This window comes from Lipotes vexillifer, unplaced genomic scaffold, assembly GCF_000442215.2.
Source record: "Lipotes vexillifer unplaced genomic scaffold, Lipotes_vexillifer_v1.1 scaffold437, whole genome shotgun sequence".
Classification (NCBI taxonomy): Eukaryota; Metazoa; Chordata; class Mammalia; order Artiodactyla; family Lipotidae; genus Lipotes; species Lipotes vexillifer.
In genome coordinates this window covers 959,524-981,308 of record NW_006785990.1, presented here as the reverse complement: position 1 = coordinate 981,308, position 21,785 = coordinate 959,524, and the positions used below count along the sequence as shown (strand labels likewise).

The 21,785-nt window shown below is 35.7% G+C and overlaps 1 protein-coding gene across 2 annotated transcripts in view; it reads left to right on the top strand.

Annotated features, from left to right (window-relative positions):
* Window positions 1–19,854, top strand: part of WAPL (WAPL cohesin release factor) — a 72,243-nt gene extending 52,389 nt beyond the window's left edge. Inside the window, exons 9-19 of one of the 2 annotated variants that reach the window (XM_007458351.1) lie at window positions 675–902; window positions 4,038–4,149; window positions 4,527–4,624; window positions 5,337–5,413; window positions 8,341–8,516; window positions 9,215–9,330; window positions 9,708–9,872; window positions 13,095–13,302; window positions 14,050–14,138; window positions 17,574–17,669; window positions 18,002–19,854. In XM_007458351.1, coding sequence (XP_007458413.1) covers window positions 675–902; window positions 4,038–4,149; window positions 4,527–4,624; window positions 5,337–5,413; window positions 8,341–8,516; window positions 9,215–9,330; window positions 9,708–9,872; window positions 13,095–13,302; window positions 14,050–14,138; window positions 17,574–17,669; window positions 18,002–18,067 — 1,431 coding nt within the window. In that variant the 3' untranslated portion in view covers window positions 18,068–19,854. The remainder of the gene's footprint in view (window positions 1–674; window positions 903–4,037; window positions 4,150–4,526; window positions 4,625–5,336; window positions 5,414–8,340; window positions 8,517–9,214; window positions 9,331–9,707; window positions 9,873–13,094; window positions 13,303–14,049; window positions 14,139–17,573; window positions 17,670–18,001) is intronic. The other variant, XM_007458350.1, reaches the window with a different exon arrangement.
* The last annotated feature ends 1,931 nt before the right edge of the window (window positions 19,855–21,785 follow it).

Genomic DNA, 21,785 nt, shown 5'->3' with positions numbered 1-21,785 from the left:
ATTTGCAGTGGCTTCTCGTTGTGGAGCATGGGCTCTAGGCGCGTGGGCTTCAGTAGTTATGCACAGGCTCAGTAGTTGTGGCACATGGGCTTAGTTGCTCTGCGGTATGTGGGATCTTCCCAGACCAGGGCTCGAACTCGTGTGCCCTACACTGGCAGGCGGATTCTTAACCACTGCGCCACTAGTGAAGTCCCTACATTATTGATTTTAAATGGAAATTTGACTTTACTATATCATAAAGGACAAAGAGTGAAATGTACTGTAAAATAGGATTATATAGCTGAAAAAAGGTTTTGTAAACTCTTCATTTAGCACAGAATGGCCAAAAACATGTAATTTCACTTAAACGTTTCTAGCTCTGGGGCGTTCACATAGGGAAGGTCTGTAGGAAGGAAAATCTTAAGCAGTGGTGCTTTATTTATGTATTTATTTAATTCACATTTCCCTAGAATATTTTAAGAGTGAGGTTTTCACTGAATAAAACATTTTCAAGGTTTCCAGCATGTGAACAAATGTCAAAATAGTCTTGTTTCCTGAAATTGTCACTAATTGCTACATTAACTTATCTTAACCCCAGGGCAGCTCCCGGGCCCATCATGTGTGCTGGGCTCCAAGAAAACAAAACTGCTTACATTAACTTTTTTTTTTTTTTTTTTGCGGGGGGTCCGTTGAAGAATCTGTCCCTTTGTACAGCTGCCCTCATGTACATACTGAGTAGAGATCGTTTGAACATGGATCTTGATAGAGCTAGCCTAGATCTAATGATTCGACTTCTAGAACTGGAACAAGATGCTTCTTCAGCTAAGCTGCTGAATGAAAAAGACATGAACAAAATAAAAGAAAAAATTCGAAGGCTCTGTGAAACTGTACACAACAAGCACCTTGATCTAGAAAATATAACGGTGGGTTCCTTCCTTCTACTGTAAAATGAAAATTACTTTCAGAAAGTTTTTAATTTGTCACAGCAGCTGTGTGACTTTGGACAAATCATTTAACCTCTTGGTTTACAATTTGGCAAATTCTTCTAAGGTTTAGCTCTGAGCATAATTCTGTTCCCTGCCTGAAATTCCTAAACTTGGCCCATTGGTATTTAGATTTATTTTCCCAGTAAATTTTTTATTGTGTTTTGCCTAATCCTTTCCTTTTGAAAAAAAAATTTTTCCAGCGTAGAAACTACATTTAGGCTATTAGGAACTTGAATTTTTAACCCTCTGTGGGTTTCAGGAATAAAGATTTAAAGGATCCTCAGAAAGAGCCAGTTTCAATGAGCATTCATTTATTCCATAGTATCTTACGATGTCTGATTAACTGCTGCAAGGGACCAAGACTCAGAAGATTCCTAGGCACCTGCCCTTCTGTCGAGCAGTGTCCCTCATACTCAGGGTCATGGCCATGGCTACCCTTGTGCTCAATACAACTCCCTAAGTTCAAGATGACTATGTTGCCTTTGGTTGATTTTAGTTCTACTTTCCTCTGGCTTTTTTTAACTTTAACATGTAGAATCCCCAAAGACTAGTAGGCCAGTAGAAGATGAATTGGCCTTGTCATTTTGAAAAAATAAGATTATTTATGTATACCTGACTTTCAGATACTTCCAACATCCGAACTATATAAACATTGATTTTTCGTCTGCCCACTAAACTGACGACTGAAGACATTTGCCTCAGAAAATTACAGAATGCTTTGTGCTACCCACATATGAACTTAGGGTTATTGCTCTGTTTAGTTAAGGTAGAGTAGGGAATAGATTCAGGTAGAGTGGAGGGTTGAGGGGTAAAGCAAGTTAACATTAAAAAGCAGGATACAAAATTGACACGTATTCAGTACTTTCCCTTATTGAAATTAGAAAATAGCTGTTATGCTCAAAGTGTGGCTAAACAACCTTTCTACCTCACCAAACTATTTGTATACTGCTTTTAAAATATGTTCATAATTTTTATTTACTTTTAACAATTTTACAACATATACTAATTTTTAATGCTATAAAATAAATTTGAGCCTATAATTTTTATTTGCATAATGGAATAAATACAGCTTTTAAAAATTATTATTTCATCTCCCATATTATTGAACATTTAGATTCTTTCCAGGCATTCACTCTTAAATAACATGATGGGAAACTTGTTCATTGAATTTTCTCCATCTTTTGTGGAATTTATTAGGCTGGTAAACACCAGATAATAACTTTGTTATACTGTGTTAAGTAGTTAACTCACATGATTAAAACCAGAACACACAGTTGCTAATATTAGGATGCCTGCCTCCCCCCACCTCAACTTCAGCTATTCTTGGATATTGTGTTTGTTTTAAATTTTAACAATAGACATTGTTTCATACAGTGACTATCTCCTACACATTAATTTTGTTTCGTTAATTGCTCAACCTCTTCCTTGAAATACATTGCTTCTCCTGATGTGCCATGGAAAGATACTTTAAAATGTTAATATTATAATATTAAAGTATAATTTAAATAACTGAGCACTCACAATTGCTGAATAGCATTCTGATTAGTGATTTGGTTGTGCTTTAACGCTTTGAGGACTATTCCAGTTTCAAATAAAATGTTTGAATTGTAGGCTATTTTAAAATACTAGCTTATTATATACTGAATATAGCCTAAACTATCAAACAGTCCTTTTTATGCCTATAGAAACAAACAGTCAAGTCCCTTTTTTGCATAAAATCTTATGAGTCTTTGCTATATTAACATCAAATCTTCCTAAGCAAAGAAAGCCTCATTAGTCTTCAGTTTCACTTCTGTGACTCACGTGCTAACCTACCTGTACCGATCTCATTACATTACTGTTTCAGGGACTTAGAATGAGAACTGAGCAAAATTTAATTTGTTTTTGTAGTGTTGAATTCTAGTTATATATTTGTCACCTTGGATATCAACCTTGTTCTTTTTAAAGTAGAGAGTAAAATCTATAAGGTACAGAATAAAATCTCTTCTAAATCAGTAATAGGAGGATTTTCACTGATAAGGTCTGTTTTTTGCATTTCTGAATATCTATTTTATATTCAGTTCCAAATAGGCCAGGGAGACTTAATGTAAACTTGGATCTTTCGAAGGAAAAAGCTTTGGGAAGATACCCAGGTCTTTTCAGCCTTGTTAATTAAAGCATTTCTTTTGTTACACTAAAGTTCCTTTATTGCAACAGGAACCAAATTGCCCATTGTTGGGGGGTGGTTTTATGTTTTTTAAAAGAAATACAATAAAAAGTAAGATGAATAATTAAAGGCAAATAAAGAGAAGGAAAAACCTAAACTGGTTTATAAATATGGCTCTGACTGTTCTATGCTTCCTCTAGTGGTAGTCCTGAATCATTATTTATATATAATTTTGTCATGGTGGCCACATTATGTATATCTAAGCTGCTAATAACCCTGTAGTATAAAGTTTAAAACTGGTGAATCTGAAACCCTAAAAGTAACAAAGGATTTTTGTTCAGAATAGATAAGAAAATGTATAGAACAACAGGAAAAAGACAAGCAACTTTGCAAGAAAATAAGGAAAGAATATTTGACAGGGGACTTACAGTAGAAGAAATAGTTAACTGATAAATATATGAATACAAGCTCATTTGCTATAATTATAAAAATGCAAAGCAAAGAAATAAGATACCAGTTTTTACCAACAGACAAAAATTTAGACACACCCACACCTTGTTCCTAGAGTATTACTTTTTACAGCCTTTGTGGTAAATAAATCCAATATATTGATTTGCATTTAAAATACATGTACCCTTCAGTTTGCCCTTGAGTCTTTATATGATGGTACCAGTATATATTTTATTGAACTGGCAAGTGATAGACTACTTTAAATAATGGATTTTCTCTGAAAACAACCCAATGGTTAAAAACATTTCTTCAGCTTAAGAATTTAAATTAGTTTAATTTTATTTAAAAAAGCATTTACTGTATTACTGTGGGCTGGTAGCATGCAGTATGCTTTTAAAAAAAAGAAGTCTCTAGAAGTGTTGCCTCAGAGTTATTGCTAAGAGTCAGTATTCATTAATGGTGCTTTTGATTTTCAGACTGGGCATTTAGCTATGGAGACATTACTGTCCCTTACTTCTAAACGAGCCGGAGATTGGTTTAAAGAAGAACTACGGCTTTTGGGTGGTCTGGATCATATTGTAGATAAAGGTATGATATACACACATGTATAACATTTTTATATATTATTTGAAGCCTGCAGAAAATATTCTATTTACATACTTCAAAGAATAATTGCATCAGTTTGAAAAGGTCTGTTCCTTTTAGTAGCATCTTGAAAATCTCTTAACTTTTAAAGGAAAGGCCATTAACAGTTTGATATTGGGGAATTATGGAAATAAAATAATTATAATAAATTAGATTCTCATAAATTTCAGCATCTCACACTATAAAACTTAGAATAAACAGTGTTCGGAGAGGTTCCAGCATATTCATAGCATGTGTACAGATGGCTTTTAATGTTAGTAAAGGGGGTAAGTATTGAAGTGGTGAGACATGCTAATTTATGTCCATTTCTTTTCTCCTAGTGAAAGAATGTGTGGATCATTTAAGTAAAGATGAAGATGAAGAGAAACTAGTAGCCTCATTATGGGGAGCAGAGAGATGTTTACGAGTCTTAGAAAGTGTAAGTATGGACAACTATTTGGAGAAAATTATTTAATCTTAAATGTGACTCTGTATGTGAGACTGTCATAGTTACATATCCCTAGAGTTTCACTTTTGTTAATCCAAATTGAAATTGTAACTGTAATGCAGTCTATTTGTTCTTTGACTTCTATGAATGACTTAACCCAGTTCAGTGTAGATTAGAATTTATTCTGCCGGTGAATTTCAGGATGCATAGACTGTGTGTTGACCAGATTGGATTAGCTCGGTACTTTATGAAACATCTATGGGAAAATAATGTAGTATGAATGAAAAGTTCTTGGCACAGATGAAATTGAAATTGTTCCTTTTCTAGAGTGTCAGGTACATTTGATAAACAGATCTAATTTTTTAAAATTCTAAATGAATCTACTTAAGTAGTTTAAAATACTAGTTTGTTTATTAAGTTAGTGATTGCTCTTTTCTGACATTTAAAGTGCTTGGTAGTTCATTACAGTGAATGTATAGTACAGAATATATTAATTATGAGCAAGCAGTTATAACAGTGGTGTTTAGATTCTGTAATAAAGCTATAGCTCTATTATTTTAAATATAGAACATGTGGGTTGTTATTCCCTTAGATGACAAGGGCTAATTATGCCTCATCTTTATGTCTTTTAGAGCACTGTGTGTTGTGTGTGAATGAATGAATGTTATGGATTGCCACAAAACTTCAAAATTTTCCCTTTTAGGTAACGGTGCATAATCCAGAGAATCAAAGCTACTTGATAGCATATAAAGATTCACAACTCATTGTTTCATCAGCTAAGTAAGTTTTTCTGAAATGTCATGCTATTTATTTAAAGCATTTGGATTGACCATAAAGGAAGTGCCATTGTATCACCTTCCTCCATCAAGTACTTCTTTCTGTCAAGTTCTGTGAACCAGAAGCGGTGCAGTATAGTACAAAAGTTAGAGGAGTACAGATTCTGAAGCCAGAATAACTTGAGTTTGGATCCCAGCTTCAGAACTTCAGCCCTATAACCTTGGGCAAGAATACTTACAGGTTCCTCAGAAGGGGGGTAATAATTGTATCTACCCACCCAAGGTTGTTGTTGCAATAAAAAGAACTAGTATATGTTAATGTATCTTAAATTATATGTGATATATATTTTAAATGTGTATTTTAAATAATATTTTAATTCTAAAAAATTTTAAACTATCTTTTGTATATTGTATATAATATATATTATATACAATATATATTAAGGAGTTTTTATATATATATGTAAAGTCTAGAACAATGCTTGGCATATAGTAAACACTAAGCATTAGTCCTTATTTTTAATGTAAATGAAGTTTACTAGCTGCCTTCTACTGTTTATTTATACCTGTTTCCCTAGATCTATATGTAGCTTCCTCCATTTCACACTGTCCACCCAACTTTCTTGACATTAGGCTAATGCTGTCACTCAGTGTGTGTAAAATTTCCAAGTATGTCTCCAGTCCTGGTTCTAGCTTATTACATCAGCTTCTTCCTAATATGTCTATTTTAGTTTTTGATACCTCTGCCCTGGTACTCTGGCCTCTAGCCTCTCCAACATAATACCACAGGGGTTTAACTTTCCCCAGATTTCTGTCTTGTAAAAATAATCCCAAACTCCTAATCTCTGTGATCCCTTGTCTTTGGATGTATGTTCAAAGTCCTTAGTATAGTATCAAAGGTCCACTACAGCCTGACTCAAGTTTATCTGTTTTTTAAGTTCTTATTTTGGAGAATTTCAAACAGAGACAAAAGTAGACAATAGTTTGATAAACCCCAGTGTACACTTCATGCAGCTTGAATAATCATCAAACATTGGCCAGTCTTGTTTCCATGTATAACCCTGTCCATTCCCCCCTCTACATTATTTTGGAGCAAATTACAGATTTCATATAATTTCATCCATAAATACTTGAGTATATAATCTCTAAAAGAGGACTCTAAAAAAATATAACCACAATACCATTTTCATCTCTTAAGTTATTAATTGCTTAATATTATCATAAATCCAGTCAGTATTCAAATTTCCCATAGTCTCAAATTTCTAATAGTCTCTAGTTCCCAATAGACTTGTTTTTAATCTGTAGGTTTCCCCTCCATCTCTTTAAATTTTGTATCACAGTTAGTATCCTTAAGGCATGTGTTGTTGTTTTGTTTCCATGTTTTACCCTCCCTCACCAAAGAGTATTCTTGCAAGTTAAATCTATTTCTTATTTTTAAAACGTCTCCTGTATACTTCATGACCCCTGACAAATGGACTTCTAAAAGGAGGTTAGGAACCTTTGCGATTAGGAACTTGTGTCAGATGTCTTAGAAGTGGCAGTAGACGTCAGAATTGGATGTTTGTGAAGGACTTTTTGAAACTTTCAGTAGAACCCTGATAAATGCAGGGATAGCATATTGAACGATTAAATGGTATACACTGACTGTTCTCCCCTCACCTCCCAACAGATTTAGCTCAGTGCTACTTAAGGCAGTTAACAGTAACGGCATGGTAATTCTGGCGAACATCCTCAAACATCTAAACAAATTATTTTAGGTTAGACACGAATACCTTCCTCACTAGAGGATGTGTTTTAAGGAGCAGCTAGAGGGGGATTAGATATAGTACAATTTTCTTTAAGGGTTTTGTGTGGTATATAATACATGAAGAATCAACTGACAGTCAGCTTACCTCATTCTCTCATAGACTTTTTTAAGTTAATGGACTTAGTGATTTAAAGAGAGTCTTGAGAAATACTAGACCCACTTAAAAATTACATTTCCTTTTTATTTTGGGTAGCATCTTGAGAGTCCTTGGATGTATCTGGTACCCTTGTATGTCTGCCAGGAGACATGTCAGTTAAATGACCTCATGTTAAAAAAAATGATTTGCTCCGATGTTTATGAAGTATTTAACATCCATTTACGTAAGGTTATTATGCAGTGTTAATATAAATAATATACTTTACTTGCTAAGAGCTTACATTCTAAAGGAAAAACATCTAAATCAAATTCAGAAGTGTCCAGTGTTAGCTTTTAAAGGTTTTACCTTGTTTGGAGTGGGGTAGTGGTAGTTCTGTTATGTTAGAGAGATTGGTAAAATGGGGGACAGCTGTAGGTAGTATAGTTATAAACTTCTGCATTGACTTTATAATTTTAACTTTGCTTAGAAAAATTTATATTATCAGGTTTTCCCAAAATAAAATTGAGCACCTGGTGTGATATCAGACATGACTAGATAGTTGATATAACTTTTGGGGTAGAAAAAAATTAATTTGGCAGCATTTATGACAGATTTATCTTTTTTCTTTGTGTGTTTTAAAAATATTTATTTACTTATTTATTGGCTGCGTTGGGTCATAGTACTGGCACGCAGGATCTTTAGTTGCCGCATGCATGTGGGATCTAGTTCCCTGACCAGGGATTGAACCTGGGCCCCCTGCATTGGGAGCGTGGAGTTTTACCCACTGGACCACCAGGGTAGTCCTTATGACAGATTTAAAACATGAAGGTCTAAGTAAGTAGAAATTCTTAGTGTAGGGAGGGAGGGAGACGAAGAGGGAAGAGGTATGGGGACATATGTATATGTATAACTGATTCACTTTGTTATAAAGCAGAAACTAACACACCATTGTAAAGCAATTATACCCCAATAAAGATGTTTAAAAAAAAATTCTTAGTGTAACTATTTTAGTTTAGCATAATAGTCTGTATTTTGTCTTCTCTTTAAGAGCATTACAGCATTGTGAAGAATTGATTAAGCAGTATAACCGTGCTGAGAACAGTATATGCTTACCTGACAGTAAGCCTCTGCCTCACCAGAATGTAACTAATCACGTGGGCAAAGCAGTGGAAGACTGCATGAGAGCCATCATTGGGGTGTTGCTTAATTTAACTAATGATAATGGTAAGTCATATTTTCTACATATATTCTCAATGATAGATTGTATTACATGTTTAAAAAAGTTAATCCCCTTGTTTTTTTTTCTTTACTCTTTGTTTATTTTGGCTGTGTTGTGTCTTCGTTGTTGTGCATGGGCTCTCTCTAGTTGCGGTGAGCACGGGCTACGCTTGGTTGCAGTGTGTGGGCTTCTCATTGTGGTGGCCTCTCTTGTTGTGGAGCATGGGCTCCAGGTGCGTGGGCCTCAGTAGCTATGGTATGTGGGCTCAGCAGTTGTGGCTCGCGGGCTCTAGAGCGCAGGCTTAGCACTTGTGGCACACAGGCTTAGTTGCTCTGTGGCATGTGGGATCTTCCTGGACCAGGGCTCGAACCCGTGTCCTCTGCATTGGCAGGGGGATTCCCGACCACTGTGCCACCAGGGAAGCCTCTCCCTTGTTTCTTGTCTTGATGTAGTGATTTTTAAATTGCCATCATGTAATTCACTTATTCATGTATAGATTTAACTGCTTTTTAGGAGTTGATATTTTTAGAACCAGCTTGGTAGCTTGGCTCAGACATATAATCAACAATGTATTTTAATAAAGGAATAACTATACTTTTTGTTCAAGATACATATTTTTAACTTTTAATATTCATGTTAATAAGTATTGGTTGTCATAAAGAATCAGTAACAATTTTCATACTCTTCCCATTCTCCATTTTAGAATGGGGCAGCACCAAAACAGGGGAACAGGATGGCTTGATTGGCACAGCGATGAACTGTGTGCTTCAGGTTCCAAAGTACCTACCTCAGGAGCAGAGATTTGATATTCGAGTGCTGGTGAGTTTGAAGTGTGACTGTTTCAGAAATGAGTACTTGATCTATTAAGATGATAAAAACTTCATCTTAGTTTTGGATTTAAGAACCAGTTGTTTAATATGTTGTGGGTTTCAATTGATTCCTTATGAATATACCTCTTATTGTACAAAAGAGAGCTATGAAGCGCCCTGTGTAAAAATAAAAAGTATAAGAACTAAAAGTGGTGACTTTTAAAAATGGTGAAATCTTTGTTCGGGAAGATCATATACTGGTTTTTAACCACTTTGTAGATGGTAGAGCACTGATTAGTTTTCTGGCTGCCAGTAAGAGTTATGTATATTGTGTTCATTTGCTTTTAATTCTTCCCTGTGGTAACATGCATGTTTTAATTTTTATAGGGTTTAGGTCTACTGATAAATCTAGTGGAGTATAGTGCTCGGAATCGGCACTGTCTTGTCAACATGGAAACATCGTGTTCTTTTGATTCTTCCTTCTGTAGTGGAGAAGGAGATGATAGTTTAAGGATAGCTGGACAAGTTCACGCAGTTCAGGCGTTAGTGCAGGTAAGCAACAATTTAAAACCTAACACTTTCAGTTTGTTGCATCTGTCCAATTTCTTGATCAGTTGCATCTTCTCTCTCCCCCCTCCCCCCACTCCCCATTTCTCTAAGTCTCACCAGTTCTGTGAGAGGTACACTGGGTTAGAATGCATACCATTACTTCTCTGCTGACTGTTTTCAACTACTGTAATCACTTGTTAGACATTGTTAGCAAAAAGCAGAAACAAGACATATTTGTTTATGAATCAAAGGTAGATTATTAACAACAAATTAGGAATTAAGTTCTAGCGCTATCCTGGTTCAAGTCCTCCAGCATTTACTTACTGGTCTGATCTGCGCCCAGGACTGTGTGCAACTAAATATTGGGACGTACTTTTCAAAGTATAATTTCCTGGCTTAGGAATTGTGTCAGAATATGTGTTTTAAAATTGACGTCTCCAACTCACTCCACCCCAAAAACCAAACACTCCCTCTCCCTTCTATTTATACTCCCCCCCAAACTGTATTGAGTTTTTGTTTTTTGACAGTGCTGGGCATTACAGTTTTTACTTTTTGCCAGTTCCTAGCTACCTTTGTAATTTTCTTAAATGACAATTTGTACATGTTCACAAGTGATAGTGAACCATTCTTTTCATTTTTTTCTGAAGGCTTTGCTAACCTTTAATTCTTTTGGCCTTTTTGAAACTAGAAGTGCTTGAACTGTGTCTTGAGGTAAAATCTTCAACAACTTGGATCTTTTCCTGAGTCATAACTAGAAGCCCATCATTCTCTTTTCAAATATTTTGATCTCAGGACTTCTCTATACTCTTAACAATTATTGGGAACTCCAAAGAACTCTTGTTTATGTGTGCTTTATCTATTGATATTTACTAAATTAGAAATCAAAACAGAAAAGTGTAAAATACAGGCACTCATTCTATTAACCACTGTAACAATAACATAATCACATAGCATGTAGATTCTGGAACACTCCACCATACAGTCATGAGAGAATGAAAGAAGTCAGTTGACCTTTTAATATTCTTATGAATGCAGTTTTGACTTCACCGACTCCCTGAAAGGATCTTGCGTTCCCCTAGGGATCGCTGAACCCAATTTTAAGAAATACTGCTTTATATAAAGCTTAAATTTTATTTTCTTAAGGGTATTAAAGTTTACATACCACTCTTGTATATACTCAGCAAGTTTTTGAGATCTACTTGGCATTTAGTTTTCAGGTAGTTGTCATTAGTAACTTGGGATTTTCTCCAAATCGTATCAGCAAATATATGAAATGCTTTCTGTACATTCAACACTGTATCAGCACAGGGAAGTAAGTGAAGGCAAAAGATTTTAGTGTGTGTGCCCTTTTAGACTTTTTGGTGTATACTTCCATTGACAATTATACTTCCATTGTTTGTTTTTAATTGAAGTATAGTTGATTTAAAACGTTGTGTTAATTTCTGCTGTACAGAAGAGTGACTCAGTTACACATATACATTCTTTTTCATATTCTTTTCCATCATGGTTTATCCCAGAACACTGACTGTAGTTCCCTGTCCTGTACAGTAGGACCTGTTGTCCGCCCATTCTATATGTAATAGTTTGCATCTACTAACCGTAAACTCCCAGTCCATCCCTCCCCCACTCCCCTCCCCCTTGGCAACAAGTCTATGTTCACTGTATCTGTGAGTCTGTTTCTGCTTTGTAGATAGGTTCATTTGTGTCATATTTTAGATTCCACATATAAGTGGTATCATATGGTATTTGTTTTTTTCTTTGTGACTTCACTTAGTATGATAATCTCTAGTTGTAAAAAGTATGGAACACTTCACGAATTTGTGTGTCATCCTTGCGCAGGCGCCAGCCTAATCTCTGTATTGTTCCAATTTTAGTATATGTGCTGCTGAAGTGAGCACTGTACTTTTTTTTTTAACATCTTTATTGGACTATAATTGCTTTACAATGGTGTGTTAGTTTCTGCTTCATAACGAAGTGAATCAATTATACATATACAAATGTTCCTATATCTTTCCCTCTTACGTCTCCCTCCCTCCCACCCTCCCTATCCCACCCCTCTAGGTGGTCACAAAGCAGCAAGCTGATCTCCCTGTGCTATGCGGATGCTTCCCACTAGCTATCTATTTTTACGTTTGGTAGTGTATATATATCCATGCCACTCTCACTTTATCACAGCTTACCCTTCCCCCTCCCCATATCCTCAAGTCCATTCTCTAGTAGGTCTGTCTTTATTCCCGTCTTGGCCCTAGGTTCTTCATGACCTTTTTTTTTTCTTCCTTAGATTCCATATATATGTGTTAGCATACAGTATTTTTCTCTTTCTGACTTACTTCACTCTGTATGACAGACTCTAGGTCCATCCACCTCATTACAAATAGCTCAGTTTCGTTTCTTTTTATGGCTAATATTCCATTGTATATACGTGCCACATCTTCTTTATCCATTCATCTGTTGATGAGCACTTAGGCTGCTTCCATGTCCTGGCTATTGTAAATAGAGCTGCAATGATACATGACTCTTTGAATTATGGTTTTCTCAGGGTATATGCCCAGTAGTGGGATTGCTGGGTCGTATGGTAGTTCTATTTTTAGTTTTTTAAGGAACCTCCATACTGTTCTCCATAGTGGCTGTGTCAATTTACATTCCCACCAACAGTGCAACAGGGTTCCCTTGTCTCCACACCCTGTACTTCTATTGTTAATAATACTAGTTGAGATTCACTTCTGAGTCTTTCTCTGAAAACTGGCCTTTTACTTTCACTCGTTCTTGTTTATTTCTTTAAATTTCTTTTAAAGAAGCTATGTTGCTTTCCCCCAATACTATGTAGCTTTATTCAGTGTCCTTCCTTCCTTCCTTCCAGTTAATTTATCCAGGCTGCTTAGGTTTAAAGAATTTTTAACTCTTTTAATTTTAACCTTTAATTTGTAGTTTTTGCTTGAATTTCCTGTCAGTATTATCTAAATTAAGGGAAGGAGTTAAGATTTTCATTCTTAAAAACAATGTATGCATCATCAGTAGATAATGCACTTGATTGAACCCCAGTCGCATTTATATTTTTGTTTTGGCCTTCAGTTGGATGTAGAGTGAAGGCTTTTATTACCCTTTTTACCAAACAGCATGCTTCTTAGGGTTAGTGATGTTTAAAAGCAAATAGAGCCTTATATTTGGGTACATACATGTTGGTTGGTGATCCTTTTAATGATCTTCAAAAATGATGTTTATCAGCTATTCCTTGAGCGAGAGCGAGCAGCACAGTTGGCGGAAAGTAAAACAGATGAATTGATCAAAGATGCTCCCACCACTCAGCATGATAAGAGTGGAGAGTGGCAAGAAACAAGTGGAGAAATACAGTGGGTATCAACTGAAAAGACTGATGGTACAGAAGAGAAACATAAGAAGGAGGACGACGATGAAGAACTTGACCTCAATAAAGGTATATTTATTTTGACTGGTGTATTAAAAAAAGTAATGTGGTTTTTTTCCTGCAAGACTTTCTTTTAATTCATGTGTTGTAATAATCTTGCTATTTTATGGCCTCTCTAGTTCAGTGCAGACAAACTTTGCTTTTTCATAGTTCTTCTTCATTGGCTTCCTAGCACTGAGGAAGGTATATGTGCAGTGTGGGGAAGGTTTGCTTTTCCTCCCTGGTTCATTCTTTACTCATCTGTAAAGAGAAGCAGCCAAATAATATGACCTCTAAAGGTTTTTAGAGTTTGGAAATTTTGCCCATATTTTAAATTGGGTTGTCTCTTTTTGTTGTTGTTGAGTTGTAAGAATTCTGTGTATTTTAGAGACTTGACTCTTATCAAGTACATGATTTGCAGATAAATTTGGTGAGTTGTCTTCACTTTTTTGATGGTGAAGCTTTAAATTTGATGAAGTCTAACTTAACCTGTTTTTTATGTTGTCACTTGTGGTTTTGGTGTTGTGTCTAAGAAACCATTTCCTAACCCAAGGTCACAAAGATTTAGTCCTGTGTTTTCTTCTGAAAGTTTTATGGTTTTAGCTTTTAATTAAGGTCCCTCTTCCACTTGTGTTATTTTTTTGTTAATTTGTTTGGATAGCCCATCTTCCTGGCACCATTTATCGATGTTCAGCAGTTGGTTTCCTGGGGGCGTTTGTTTTCTTGTGGGCTTTTTTTTGGATGTGCAGTTACGGTTTTCTGTTTTAATACTTTCAGCCCTTCAGCATGCTGGCAAACACATGGAGGACTGCATTGTGGCCTCATACACAGCACTACTTCTCGGGTGTCTCTGCCAGGAGAGTCCAGTAAGTTCAGTGTTGTTTTATGTATCTTAAAAGGATTCCATTGTGATCACTTCACATCATTACCTAATTATTATTTATTTCCCCTCATGCTAAAAACATTTATATTTGGTGAGCTTTAGAAGGTGCATTTCAAAGTAAGAGTATATTGGGTTTGATGAGTAAGTTCCAGATTGATGGAGGAATCGATTTCACATGTCTTTGGTTGAAGTAAAAGAACATCATATAAAACCTGCACTCAGCTGACTTTTAAGGTGGAAAAGTCTAGCCTCAGTGATAGCATCAAGGACTCATAATTTCTATTTTTAAACTCTGCTGTCTTCTGCATATTTATTGTCTTATCTTTTGCTAGCTCTCTTCATGGCCCTATGCTGACTCTGGCTATGTGTCTCATCTAGTTAAATAATGTCCAGCAGAAGAATGTGGCCTCTTTGTTTCTTTGTAAGAGCAATGGTTTCTTTTCTCTAGGACCTCTCCCACACCCACTACAAAAAGTAGACTTCCCTTTGCCTTGGCTAACATTAGCTCGCATGATTTTGTTTGATCTACTCACTGACCAGGAAAATGGGATTACTATGTGAGATTTAGATCCTCATGATTTAACTACGAGAAGCATGTGAGTGTCTACACAATTGGGCTGGATCAGCACAAAAGTGGACAGTTCTGGCTATTCAGACAGTCTGCTTTAAAATCGGGGACATGTGGATTTTTTCTTTTTTTTTTAACATAAAGGCCCAGTAGAAGAGCCAAATTTTACAAAAAAAGGAGTTGTTTTTTTCCCTTACAAGCAAGGGCATTCAGGACGCAAGAAGGAGTGGAGATGTGTTGTGTAGGAGGATTAGAAGAACATAATTATGATATGAAGGGCTTCTATCAGCCTACCCTTATTTCCTCATTTTTGCCATTGAGTTTTCTGCATTGCCCTGTATCTGTCTGTCTTAAGTCCTGTGCATTTTTCTGAATCCTTCTTGTTCATCTCTTCCATATTTATATTGTAGACAAGCTCAGATCTAAATGCACAGTAGCCCACTTCGTTGTGGCCCTTGCTGGCACAGCTGCTTTCAGGATCAAGACCAGAGTTCTTACTGTGGCTCTGGAGTCCCTGCAAATCTTTATTCCCTTTCCTGAATCTCTTCAGCTCAGCTCTTTTCCTTATTTCCTTAAAATCCGGAGATTTAAGGACAAATGAGAAACACATACCAAGCAAAGGGAAGGAGGAGGACTCCCCCCTCGCCCCCACAAAAGAAAAAAACAATGGGTATGCTATTTAAAGATTTTTAGGTATTGTATTTTGTATACACCTGGTTTCAATCATGTTCTATCTTAAATAATCATTCTTAAAATTAACTTATTATCAGATGTGATTTATTTAGGGCCATCTTTCCCATGTTAATAATTTCCTATTTGTCTATCTCCTGTCTCTAAAGAGATAAGTTCCTTAGGTTGTAAACAATATTGTGAATTCATAGAGCCCAGGATGTCTTCGTTGCCTTGGGAATCATTATGATTAACCCCAAAGAGCTAGCTGATGCCACAAAATCTAAAAGAAACTGGTTTGCCCAATGTTTAAGTGGAGGAGAGACAAGAAAGCAGGTGGTTATATGCAGTTAAGTGCTGCTTTATGATAAAGGACAACATGCTTAGGAAGCCCAGGAGACTCTGGTGTCATTTTCCATTACCCACTATACATCTTGGTGCATTGCAATGGTCAGTCTTCTCTCTGGTCTTTCTATCCTTGCTGCTCTCTTGACACTCTCCATTCCTGAAATCCTGCACACTGCCACCATAGCTGACTTCCTTAAGAGCACATCTGATCATGTAACTCCTCTCTCATCAATCTCTCCTGACTCACCATCATTTAGGGAATGATGACTTTGTTTACTACTGTAAGACTCCAAACTTAAATGCTTCTCCAATTTTTATTTCTTATTTAAAATTTTATTTTATTGAAGTATAGTTGATCCAATATTAAAATCTGTCATACCCTGTGAGTACTTTTTCTAAATTTCCCAAATAGGCCATGCCATTTCACACCTTTTCTTTTTATACCTGCTGCACACTATTTAAAAATAAATGCTCAGGGACTTCCCTGGTGGTCCAGTGGTAAAGAATCCACCTTTCAATGCAGGGGATACGGGTTCGATCCCTGGTCAGGGAACTGAGATCCCACATGCCATGCAGCGCAGCCAAAAAAAAAAAAGCTCAGGCTCTCCTTCCTATGCCTCAGCTACTTATTATATTGTATTCTGTAGTGTGTTGATAGAAAAGGATTTGATTTGGGTTGTTGAGGGCTTTCACTCAAAATCTAGGATCTAATCATTTATTCTGAATGATAGAAGTACACTTTTCTATTGAGCACTCTTCATAGACAACATAGCCACTGTTCTTCCCACCACTGTGCTATCATGTCCCTTTCCTAGAAACTGGTTAAAGATGTTATTAAATCCAGCGTTCCTTTACCTCTGCAGTTAGTTACCATAGCTATTGCCCTTATAACATACTCTCCACTTTTCAGTATATTTTAAAAATATAAGTATTTTAAAGATTTTAGCTCCAAGATCTAACTCAGTAGCAGTTAAAGTTGGAAGGAGGGGATTGGTTGCAACTTTCCTAAGAGATAATATGTACTCTTTCCTCCCCTGCCTCCATCAACAAAAGTCAAATTGGAAGCTTCCCACTTCCTCCCCATCTTGTGGCCCAAAACTCGAGACAACATTTTTTTGTATGTGCTTTTTATTATAGGTGAGCCTCCGTAGAAGAGCTATGCTTAAAATGCTTAAAGCATTTAAAAAATATATTGAAATAAAACAGTTTTTAAAGCAGGCCATCTATTTTTCTTACAACAAATTGGTTTATATATAGTTTGGCTGCTTCTTGGTAATAATGGAGGGAAACATTTTAATCTCTCCTGGCATTGCCTACATTTTCCTTCTCATAGATGATATTACATTATCTTTGGAAAGATACAGTTAATTCCTAGCCTACATAGGAACACTAAGAATTTTCTTTGATCTTTTTCTTTGTATTCCTAAGCAGCTTTTTGGATGCATTCTAAGTCTGTACTCCTTCCCTCTCCTTCCATCTCCACCACCCCTCACCCCCCCCAACACACACATTCAACAGTGCATTTTGTTATTTCAGGCATCTTTCTGTGCATTTACAAAAGTAAACATGCACACGTTTCTTTGTAGCCTTTGTCAGCTTTACCTTTTTTCCGTTCTTTCTGAGAATGGGATAGAGTAGGGAATGGACACACACACTTACAGAATTAAGGAGTGTGGAAAAGGAAATCACATAGGTCCTTGAACTACTATCTACAAGAAGTTCAAGGACCTTGTAGAAGTTTGAAATAGGGTGTGTGTGCCAAAACCAACAACACAGTGCAAGGTTCAAGCTTATGTTTTCTGTCACCTGATCAATGTTTCCATGTTTCCTCAGATCAATGTGACCACTGTGCGTGAGTATCTGCCAGAAGGGGACTTTTCAATAATGACAGAGATGCTCAAAAAATTCCTGAGCTTCATGAATCTTACTGTAAGTGGCTTCTATTGCAGCTTGTTTTAAATATGATACATTAATGACAGTAGAAATACAAATATTTGGCCATAGTGAATAGAAGCAAAAAAATGATTCTCTTAATAATTGTGTTCTATTCTTTAAGATAACTGAATTATTATGGCCAAATATATTGATACTATATTATCAAAGCCACAATTCTCTTTTGATTCATAGTGTTTTTTTGGTTTAGTAAAGCTAAAGAATTTAAGCTTTGATTCAATACTTTTGAAAATTTGATAAATATTAATTGTTACTTCCTCTCCCCCCCCCACCCCACCACCCCTGACCTCCAATCCTCCCCTTTTCAGTGTGCTGTTGGAACCACAGGCCAGAAATCTATCTCTAGAGTGATTGAATACTTGGAACATTGCTAGCTGCTTTACCTTTGCTTCAGGTGCTCGGTAATGCTGGAGCTATTCTTAGACAAAGAAAAGTCACGAAAGAAGTCCTTGAAGATATACCAAGAACATTCATCAGTATCATTCATATGTGGATTTTTAAGGCCACCTGATTTCTTCTTCGTCATGCATTCTGCATTTGCTAAGTGACAGTTACTACATCAATCTGCAACTATCAAAAATGAGGGAAAAGGTTCAGGCTGTTAACAGTTCCACACAGTATTTACATACACTTTGGCAGAATTTATACTCTCCCCTTGTTTTCTTGCTTTTATTCTGGACAAGTTTTGAGGGGAAAATTTGTGCTGCTGTTAGTGCAACTGCTGTGTATGTTGAGCCACTGTTGTCATGCCAGCCAGGTGCAAAGGCAGCTTAGCTACTGAGGTATCGAATGTTCTGGGGACATTCTAGACAACAGCTTAGTTCCTTTTTCAGGCTCATTTGCTTTTGCTTTTTTGTTGAATGATTCCTATCGTAAATAAAGCTTTTAATAATTTTGTGAATTTTTTTTGTTGTTGTTCCCTGAACTGCTGTCTATATTTAAAATTAGATGGAATCCAAAGACACAAGGGATTAATAGTATATTTTTTTATTCTTGATTTGGTTTGGGTTGTCAAAACTATTTTTCACCTTTGAGACCATGACCATATTCATTATCATATCATAATGAGTCATAGCTATAGACGCAAAAAAACAAATAACAGTTTGAGGGAATATATGATGATGTGCCCTGTTAAAAGGATGAAGCAAAATAGACAAACCCAGGGTAGTTTACCCTTAATGTTAGGGGAGGCTCTTGAGACATGATTAAGTTTTGAGGGAGAACTCTCTAGATATATTTTCTAATGTTCAGTACAGTAAATATAAGTAAGCTAAAACACCAATGTAGAATTCATGTTTCCAGATAACATGTATATTCTTCTATAAGAGTGACAGGATCGAATGCATAAATGCAAAGCCTTAAATTGTTGGTTTAGAGAAGATCCTTTTCTTCATTCAGATTCTTTTAGTTCATAGAACAGTGTGTTGTTTGGAACACACAAAACACATATGTTTAATTTCACAACACTGCAAATTTTTATTATATTAATTATTGTTCAGACCACTGGTTAATACATTTTTTTCTTTTTTCTTGATCAGGCCTGAATACAGGCTTTCCAGAGATTTCATTTAATACATTAAAATACCTTTCAGGTAGTTATGTTTCTTCATTGGATTTGTAAAACTTGAAGCCATAAAAATATTAGTTTGGTGTGTATTGGGGAAAATAGCTGAAAGTCTAATTTTTACCCATTTAGACTTTGTTATTTCCTTGTATAAAGTGACAAATTGGGGCTCTTGGATCAGTGCCACCTGTAATGTTTTTTAATGCAGTGGCTGCCTTTTATTGTCTTCCTATTTTTGATAATGCAGATTGTTGAGAAATCTATAAGGAAGTAACTGATTCCAGTCAAATTGTTTTCTCCTTCCTCCTACCCACCCCAAACCCCACCCATCACCTTTTAAGAGCATAGTATGCCAGTGTAACTTGGGAAAGATTGAGGTTGTATTTGCCCTGAGTATAAAAGCTAGCTTAGCAAACTATTTTAAAAGCTTACTGGTAAATGATATCCATAAAATAGAATTAAATTATTTTAAAATACACTGATATTTATTACTCATTGGATTTAGGAAGAGATTTTTCGTGTTGATCAAACTGACTTGTGGCAGATGGTAAGGTGTATTATAAAACATTTGGATAAGAACAGTCAGGGCGAACTGCATTTTTCTGTTACACTGGTAATCATTTGAGAATTGATTTACCTCAGTGTTTAACAGTTTTTTTGTTTTGTTTTTTAAATAATAACTAATTGTCAAGCACTGATAGAGATGCAGATTTTGGTGGGGAGTTGTGGGGAAGAAATCACCTCACCAACTGCAGTGCATTTGTGTGTTTTTAACCCTCAGAGAACTCTGCATTTTAGGGTACTTGAGGCTGACTTGCAAATTAAAGTTTTAAAGTAACCTTTTTTTCCATTGTAAATATTTCTGTAAATACTACCAATTGGAAATTAGAAGGTAGAGTACTTTTTTGAATCCAATCCTATTTTTATTTTATACAGTATTTCTCAGCTGTGATCTTTGGAGCAAAAGCCAACGGCAGGAAAAAAAATAGTTTGTACCAGTTTCATGAAGTATGTCTTTGGGTTTTTGTAAATAATTTTAACTCAAATAAAATTGCTACTTTCAATACACATGTTGTCTTTAACATAAATCTATTGAACTATTTTGGAGGAGGAAGTCTCACAAACTTGATATAGCCAACTAATGGGAAACATGATGTGTCACTTAAGTGAGTTTCACACTTTGAATATGCACATAAAAATTTTACCAATTTTTGTTAAACACTAAGTATCTCCCCATGTTTTTAATACTACTCATCTGAATGTAATGTCAACTGAGCAACTCACGTATTAGGGATGGTAGTTTTCTGGTTGAGTAGTCATGCCCTTGGTGTGTTTATTAAGTTGCTTTAATCCTTTTGCTCCTCTGAATATGACCCAAGACTTCTTTGCGTTTGAGTTTTTAGAGCTGCTTTTTAGTTTTTCAGTTTTCTTCTTAGTTGACAGCTTTTAAGTTTCCTGTATTTACTCAAGTGGGTTCCTCAACCTCTCCTCAGTGCTTTTAACTACAAACCTAGATGAAAGGATCTGTCCTGGAAGTTCCCATCTACTTTCCCCTCTTACCCACATAGAGATAGTATATAACCTGTTTAAGAGTGCAGGCTAAGGATATAGAAAGATCGTAAAAAAAAATGCATAAATTTTGAATATTAGTGATGTTTATGGACTTTGAATAAATTCCTGAACTTTTATTCTGTTTACTCAGCCAGAAATGGGGGATAGTACTTAACCTCAGTGTTGTGAAGATTAAGATGGTACATGTGAAGCATTCAGTGTTTCAAACAGGTCTTGGTAAACAGTAGCTTTTATCAAACAATTTTGTTTTCACTCCATCAGGAAATTAAAATGTTGTGAAGAACAATTTTAAACACCTGGGATAATACCTTTTCATATCACTGTGGGTATTGGGTTTGGGTTACTTTAAAGGCAAATCTCTAAAATTGTTGTTTCAAAACATATTATTAATATCTTGGTAGTGACTAATAAAGCAGGAGAAAAATGGAATAAACTTAAGTAATCATTAAAATGTTTCAAACAAGATTTTTCCTTACATTAGAAGGACCAGAAGTTTGCACAATTCACTGTCAGTTAATTGATATCCTGATACTGGATGCATAGATACATAATTTCATACAGAAAGTCTTTAAACTGAAGAAAAAAACTGAATAAATACTGTTGAGTGTTTTGGTCAAACCTCTATTTCCTTAGCTTCTGTGTTTGCAATTTGAATACTCCAAAGCCGTGCACTGGCTCAAGGAGCAAAAATAGAAAACACCTGTACACCACCTAGATTAAAAGGACCTGTCTGCCAGAGTTGTATAACGGAGACTATGGGTAAATAGAACTGTACTGTTACAAGGCTCAGAAATCTTAATGTAAAGTAGTGTAATACTTAGTAGATTGAAGTCAATTAAAGATACCTGTTAAATAATGCCTAAAGCATCCAGTAAAAAGTAATGCAAAAAGATAACAGCTGGAGCCCCTTACAGGAATCAAACCCTGGAAAATATTTGATTAACCAAAGGTAGGGA